An 8,014-nucleotide genomic window follows, 5' to 3' on the forward strand; every position below is an offset into this window, starting at 1 on the left:
CTCCACGGAAGAACACTAGTCTTGTAGCGTATCCGTTTATCCAGCCTATTTTATCCAGGTGCAAACGTAACGCAGTAACTCGGTTTTTGGTTCTATTTTATCCTAACGCGATTGCAACGTAATAACTCAGTTTTCATTTGGGAACTGGAATGGAAAGGCAAGTATTTGCTACACGGGAATGCTTGAAGCAGGAACGAGCTACAGAGATCATGCAACGGCGGGAGCAATCAGAGGGTCATCACGTCGCATAGCTATCATGCAACGGTGGCGTGGGACCGTGATGGTCTCTTGATGTCATAATAGTGCGAATATTACTTGCACTCAACTCAGTATCATCATGCAAATGAACGGAGCAACTAAAATAAACTGAGTGTCGTAATTAGATGTCTCACCAATTTCAATGACATGTCAATATTCTTCCCTCAAAAGAGGTAATTGAAGCCATTTAATGGATCAAATCCAGATTATGACATTAGAGACCTTAGATGATAATGTTTCATAAATAAATAAACTTAAATAGGTATACACAGATAATTCAACGTTGGTTTAAATTAAACATGTATAATAATGGAGCAACTAAAATTTATTTCAATTCTAATCACCTTTGAATATAATTAGAATAGAATAAAGTCTTCAAAACAACTTAGCCTCTACATTGTATAATATTCCCAAAATAAATATACGTGCTGGTTTCTAACATTGCACATGCGGATATATATACCACATCTAATCTAAAATCGAAAACACATTACACTTGGAAAGGACCACATCGAAGGAAGTGAAAATAATCGTAACACATTACACTACTAACTGTTTACAAATATCTAGCCGACTACTATCATGCTGAATACAAACTAACCGGCTGAATATTGGATACATTGTCCACCTGAAACAAAATAAAACGCAACACGAGTTAGCTTCATCTGACATGGGAATAAACTTCATCTGGTTTTAGTCCCATTGAGGCACAAGCCGCACAACCAACCAATTGCCGCACATACTTACACTGCAGGATAAAAGTCTTGGTTTTCTAACAGATAAAAAGCACCGCATACCTACAACCGCGCTTCTCAAAGAGCATGCAAACACCGGCAAATAAAACTAGTTCACATTTTACCAAAAGAAGGATAAGCGTAAATAAATACATAGTACATAATTAAATACAATGTTCTTGCATGTAACGTGAAGTAACAAGTAAGAAATGTCGAGTATAATCATCCTTCAATACATCACATGGTTGCTCATAAAACTAGCAACAAGTAGATAGTTATATATTCCCACCTCATGTGCACATAACTTGATTGACATGGCAGAAGCAAGCAGCAACAGGCTAATAAATAGAGCAAGCTAAATGTGACAGCGCAATCATGTTTTTTTTAGTACACAGTCAACTAAAGACGACATATGCAGAAAGGACAATCCATGAATGGTCTCAGATCTTACAGTATGCACAGGTTGCACTCCTAGGAGATGCAACCTGAAGACTAACATGCATAAACTAAAATTAAAACCAACAGAAACTAGTGTAAGCAGTTTAACAATCATATATACGTATACATCAGAAACTTGAAACCTGCTGCAAATGCCAATGCTAGAACTAAAAAGCAAATATTATAAATGACCTTTACAGCCTTAAACGAAGTGAGATGCATTGTATAAAGGGTCAGAGGATCACATGGCCTACCACTGAGCATCTGAAGTATGTAATCCTTCTTATAGATTTCTGGCAGTGCTAGAAACATGTCCATTTGGTTTGGTTCCTTAGCGAAAATGCTTGCGGTGGTTACCACTTCAATTCCACTAAACCCAAGCTTCAGTACTTCAGCAATTGCTATTACTTTGGCCTTCCTCTGGGGCTCTTCACACATTGACTTCTCTTGCATTTCAGTACCGTACTCCACAGCCGCTACCATCTTGCCATTATGCGTAATACCTTGAAAATGATCAAGAGCATCCTTGAACTGTTCAATTACTGCTGAGGTGTTGACATTCTGAAGAGCACTCTGAAAACAACTGTGTGCATCATTGAACAGCTCCACTGCTGCTGCCATCTCGCTAGCATGCTGGACGACACTTTGGAAGCGATCACATACGTCCTTGAACAGCTCCATTGCAGCAGCCATTGTGCTGGCATGCTGAATGGCATTCTGAAACTGAACATGTACATCCTTGAACTTGTCCAGAGATGGGCAATTTGATTCGGTCCTATTCCTTTTCCCGTCATAATTGTCTTTCTTCTGACTCTTAGAGCTTAACGTTGCGGCCGGGGAGCGACCAGATATTCCTGTGGACATCCTGTCCTCTTCCACTTCGTCATCTCCAACTTCATTTATATTTTCATTCTCCATGTTAGCAATTGCAGCTTCAGACCCTTCCAACCCTTCCCCAGCAGAGCTGTCCTTGCCATATATTGCATCAAATGTATCGAAATATACAAATGGGACACCATACAGACCCTTGGCTCTAGGATGGTCCTGCAGCAAATAACAAGTCAAAACAGAAACATACTAATGATGAAAAATATACAGGTGCAAAGATACTCAGAAGAACATACTCTGCAATATTCATCATATCGTTGTTTTTCACACTGGATCATCTTTCTTGTGTCATCCCAAGAGAAGCCTGTCGATGCTATCATATCCTTGATCGAATAATACTTCCGCTTCATCACTTTCAGCCGAGAATCAACATGAGGGCTGGCTTTAATACCACGACCAGGTAGCTTTTGTGAAAGAATGTTCTCTATGCCTTGAGAGTAACAGTTCTTAAAGGCCCCTCCTTCAACCTTATATCTAGGATCAGCAGATATCTCACACAAAGCTTTGACAAGCTCGTCATCTTCATCTGATGTCCACATCCTTTTATTTCTACCCCTGCCACGAATAATTCTAGAACCTTGACTGTGGTTCATCTCTAGAACACAAAATGCAAAAAAAATGTATACAAATTAGTCTGTGTGCCTAATGCTTTGTAGCACAACATGGCACTACTATGCTTCGTAGTGCAACATGACACTACTGAATCGCTTCCTACTATAACAATGCCCCGCTACAAAATACTATGCTGACTGAACCAAGCAAAGCAAATGCATTACAAACTGGAGAGAGTGATAAAGCAGACCTGATCTGTGAAGACCAAAGTTGGTTGACACGCCAAGCGTCACAAGATGCAGACAAGGTCAGCACTTGGGCACCTGAAGGTTTTTTATATATAAAAAAATAAAGAAAGTAAAAACCTCATCTAAATTTGTGATTTTTCTTCCTTTTTTTTAGATGAGGTGACTTATATTAGATCAAGAATAGCATGCATATTACATAACAGGAACCTGGTACACACAAAATCTACAATGGAAAACACTGGTACACACATAATGTACGATAAAAAAACATGGCTCCCAACAGGCAGAGCTTCATCTCCAATCCAATCCACCATCGCCAGACATGACCGGAGGAAACATAACTCAAATCTGCACCGATGAGGAGGGGCCAGTAATGGCCGTTACACTTTTAGCAGTCACCAAGGGGTGCGTTAGGAAGATGAATGGTTCGGGTGACCTCGCCGAGCCGGGCATAGAGAAATCCGACCCCGTCAAGCACGTCGACGGCTGGCTCGGGAAGGAGAACCGGCGGCGCCTCCCATGGGCACATCATCGGCCCGGAGGAAGAAGACACGGTCTAGAGCCGCTGCTAACCCCACCGGCGAACTCCTATAGATCTACTAATAACCTAGGCAGCTAAGCTGCCGCCCGACAACTGCCGCCACCATTCCATGCGACTTGCCTGCCCGCTACTGCAAGACGAATGAGCTCTCGAGCAGTCCATGCGTATCCACGCAAGAAGTTTCCAAACTCCGTTGCATCCAAAATCCCCCCTTCAACTGCATCTTCTGGTAAGCAAAGGATCAACCCTGCGTACGCCTGACGCTTACTAGAAGCGTACAAACCACAAAGTATCTTCCGATCCAAGCAAGCAGCAATCTAAACTAGCACAAGCAGTGGTATGCTGGTATGACCGGTGCAACTCCGTCACCGATCTGTTAGCTGATAGCCTGATACGCCATCATGAACATACATAAAAAAAAGAGAGAGAAGGGAGAACAAGGGCAGGATTGGGAATGGGAATCTGGCGGAGGGCATTACCGGATTAGGAGTTTAGGACTGTCGAGTGCTCGGCTGGATCCTGAGATTGCGATTCCCGCTAGGGGCTTGTTCGGTTTTACCCCAATCCATATGGATTGAGGGGGATTGAAGGGGTTTCAATCCACAATAAGTCAAAATCCCCTCCAATCCGTATCAATCCCCTCCAATCCATATGGATTGAAAATAACCGAACAAGCCCTAGAGGGGACGTCTTCGTTTCAGGGAATGGGTATGGCGTCCTTTTGGATTAGGACTAGGACTTGACTGTTGACTCCCATAGCAGCCATGTGTCCATGTTATACTATCACTATAGGTGCTCTACATGCTACGATTTTTATTTTTACTTAAATATAGAATATAAAATATAAATACATATGTATTTTATTGGCTAGGTAATTCTAAATATAGGTTTAGAGCCAACAACCATTGTTAAAATCCTCATCGATGTATAATTTAAGGTTTTTACCATTTAATGTGGGGGTAGCCTTGCATTCCTAAAGTTTACAATCCAAAATCAGAACCAAGGAGAGGTGACACACAAATCGGAACCAGGGTGGGGTGACACATGATGACCGTAAAAATCGTTGCTTTGTATAGTAGAGAAATGAGAAAAAGCAAAACAAAAAAAATGATAACAACCCGACTGTAGACGTTTAGAAAGTCGACATGCCTTGCATCCCTAAAGTTCATAATCCAAAATCAGAACCAAACATGAGAGAGTCATGTCATTTCAACCCTTTCTCTCTCATTCCAAAGAACCTAGTCCCCGTTGAGCAGGTCACAAAGGCCAAGTCTATTTCAACCATTTCTCTCTCTCTCAAACGGTCACTTAGACCGAGTGAGCCTTCCCTTAATCACACGGGTCACTAAGACCCCGCAAGGACCACCATACACTTGGTGTTTCAATCCATATAATGCCTTCTTGGGTTTGTACATATGGTTGAGTTTCTTTCCATCTTCAAAATCGGGTGCTTATTCAAAAAATACTAGCTTATTGATGTACCCATTGAGAACTGCACTCCTGACATTCATTTGGTATAACTTGATAGTATGAGCACAATCATATGCCATTAAGATTCTTATTGCTTCCAATATTTCAACCGAGGCATATGTCTCTCCAAAGTCAAGACTTTCCACTTTAGTGTAACCTTGTGTAACAAGTATTTATTTGTTTCTTACAACTATATAATCTTCAATTTGCTTGTTCTTGAAGACTCACTTTGTTCCAAATAACCTAGTCCCCGTTGAGGAGGCCACAAAGGCCGGGTCTATTTCAACCCTTTTCCTCTCTCTCAAACGGTCACTTAGACCGAATGAGCCTTCCCTTAATCACATGGGTCACTAAGACCCCGCAAGGACCACCACACACTTGGTGTCTCTTGCTAAACTTTACAAAGCACTTAGAAAAGAAGTGAGGAAGGAAGAAGGCAATCCAAGCGACAAGAGCGCAAATGAACACAAAATCTCTCTCTCAAGTCACTAAGTGATTGAGATGAATTTGGTACTTGGAGAGGATTTGATCTTTAAAATTGTGTCTTGGAGTGAATGCTAGAGCTCTTATATTAAATGTGAACTTCTGAAAACTTGGATAGCAATGAATGAGGTGGTTCGGGGTATTTATAGCCCCAATCACTTCCTAGCCATTGGCAAATGCTGCTGGCGATGGGCGCACGGACAGTCCGGTGCGCCACCTGACAGTCACTGTTCACTGTCTGGTGCGCGCCACGTCAGCGCGTTCGTTAGGGTCTAGAGCATTTGAACGTTGGAGTCTGTGTCCTTTTGTTGCACCGGATAGTCCGGTGCCACACCGTACAGTTCGGTGACCTCTGACTTCTGCGCTCTGAGTTCTGTCACGGCACTATTTACCGCAGAACGCTTTTGCAGTCAACCGTTGGCGTCAGTTAGCCGTTATTCCACTGGGTCACCGGACAGTCCGGTGAATTATAGCGGAGCGCGCCACTGAATTTCCGAGAGTGGCTGGTTTGAAGTTGTACGGCCCTGGTGCACCGGACAGTGTCCGGTGCGCCAAATTTCAGCACACTCAAGTCCTTTTGCTCCAATATTTAATTGTGTCCCTAACTGAAATTCTTTTCTTGGTTTGTGTTGAATCTTATGCACCTGAGATAAATCACATCTAGCCAAACTAGTTAGTCCATATGGTTTGTGTTGATCGTCAACCACCAAAATTTATTTATAGGAAATGGTTAACCCTATTTCCCTTTCACTAAGTATCTGCACTCACAAACATGCACAACCAAGTAGACTGAGTGGAAAGCTAGTAATGCAATTCAAAACATAGAAGACAAGACATGATATATCCTATGGACTATGGTTCAGCTTGCCACCAAGGCTTGCCTATATCCATATTATCGAGAAAACCACAAAGGCTTGAGCTTGTTTCTCTTCTCTAACTCACCACCAACGTGATGAGCTTGAGGTTTACACTAAGATTTTGGGCAATACAAACTTTCCCACGGCTCACCACAAGCACATGAGCTTATTAGGCAACACCTAGCCATCTAGGAGCCTAGGAGGCTTCACCTCTAAGAGTAACAGATACACAACAAATATTGATGAAACCCAATAAGTGCTCAAGGTTGGCTTGCTCCTAATGTGATCTCTAACTCTTAATCAACCACTAATCACTCACTCCCACAAAGAGAGGGCTCACAAATAGTTTGGAATGAGTTTGGAGTGTTTTAGATACCAATAGGACCTCCAGGAGGCGTGGGATGTGTATATATATACCTCGACCCTCAAATTATCTGTTGGATGTTAAAAACTAGTTGTTATGACCTATACAGACGTGACACTGCCGAGCCTCTAAGCAGCACCGTTGTAGCACATGTCACCTCACGGAAAATACCACAATTTTTTTACTTTGAACTCCAATTTTAGTGACCTTGGGCTTTTCAGATTGCCTATTTCGAGAACTATACGACCCACCAAAAAACCAAAGATCAACAAGTGAAAAGTTTGCACTATGAGTTTCTCTCATGTTAGCACTTAGGGTTTGGTTAGCTTCAGCACTTAAGACTTGTCTATGATTCTTATTGCATCCCCTTGATAGTACACCATACTTATTCTCAAGAACAAGAGAATATAACCAATTTAACCACTTGAGTCTCCAATATCTTCATATGTCATTCCTTCTCAATATCACTTTGTAAGAAGTTGCAATTATTTTTGTCTCATCTCTTCAAGCAAGCACACCTTTAACATGTGACTTCAACCATTTCACCACATATGATTTCAATCGATGGCTTCAAGTGTATGACATATATTCAATTTTTTGTTCAACACTTAGCAAACTTGTTAGATCTCATCTTGAACCCCTTTGAGAGTAACAAATATCTTAATCTCCCATACCATGCTCTAGGTGCTTGTTTCAATCCATATAATGCCTTCTTGGGTTTGTACATATGGTTGAGTTTCTTTCTATCTTCAAAATCGGGTGCTTATTCAAAAAATACTAGCTTATTGATGTACCCATTGAGAACTGCACTCATGACATTCATTTGGTATAACTTGATAGTATGAGCACAATCATATGCCATTAAGATTCTTATTGCTTCCAATATTTCAACCGAGGCATATGTCTCTCCAAAGTCAAGACCTTCCACTTGAGTGTAACCTTGTGTAACAAGTCTTTCTTTGTTTCTTACAACTATATAATCTTTAATTTGCTTGTTCTTGAAGACTCACTTTGTTCCAATAACATTATAGTTCTTGGGCCTCTCAACTAATTCACATACTTCATTTCTTGTAAAATTACTGATCTCTTCATGCATGACATTTATCCAACCAATATCCAACATTGTATCTTCAATCCTAGGCTCAATGGATGATACAAATGGGTAGTACTGGTAAAATGAT

At 41.3% G+C, this 8,014-nt stretch overlaps 1 protein-coding gene across 4 annotated transcripts; it reads right to left on the bottom strand.

Annotated features, from left to right (window-relative positions):
• Positions 1 to 603: 603 nt before the first annotated feature.
• Positions 604 to 4,266, bottom strand: LOC100278660 (uncharacterized). Of its 4 annotated transcripts, NM_001367903.1 has the most exons (5): positions 4,139 to 4,172; positions 3,121 to 3,193; positions 2,555 to 2,913; positions 1,685 to 2,474; positions 646 to 886 (listed from the first exon to the last, which is right to left on the bottom strand). In NM_001367903.1, the coding sequence occupies exons 3-5, from the start codon at positions 2,909 to 2,911 to the stop codon at positions 855 to 857; spliced, it is 1,179 nt and encodes a 392-aa protein (NP_001354832.1). In that variant the 5' UTR covers positions 2,912 to 2,913; positions 3,121 to 3,193; positions 4,139 to 4,172; the 3' UTR covers positions 646 to 854. The 4 variants fall into 4 exon arrangements, with proteins under 4 accessions (XP_035816395.1, XP_033915283.1, XP_033915282.1 ...); XM_035960502.1 differs by lacking the exon at positions 4,139 to 4,172 and having other exon boundaries at positions 604 to 886; positions 2,555 to 2,873; positions 3,121 to 4,132; XM_034059392.2 differs by having other exon boundaries at positions 626 to 2,474; positions 2,555 to 2,873; positions 4,139 to 4,266.
• Positions 4,267 to 8,014: the final 3,748 nt, after the last annotated feature.

The sequence above is a fragment of the Zea mays genome, chromosome 7 (genome assembly GCF_902167145.1).
Source record: "Zea mays cultivar B73 chromosome 7, Zm-B73-REFERENCE-NAM-5.0, whole genome shotgun sequence".
In the NCBI taxonomy this organism is placed as follows: domain Eukaryota; kingdom Viridiplantae; phylum Streptophyta; class Magnoliopsida; order Poales; family Poaceae; genus Zea; species Zea mays.

Excerpts from the sequence above, each read along its gene's own strand:
- LOC100278660 (XM_034059391.2), bottom strand. The coding sequence starts at position 2,911 with ATGAACCACAGTCAAGGTTCTAGAATTATTCGTGGCAGGGGTAGAAAT. Across the intron at positions 2,475-2,554 it reads GATATGATGAATATTGCAGA|GACCATCCTAGAGCCAAGGG; the intron begins GTATGTTCTTCT and ends TATTTGCTGCAG.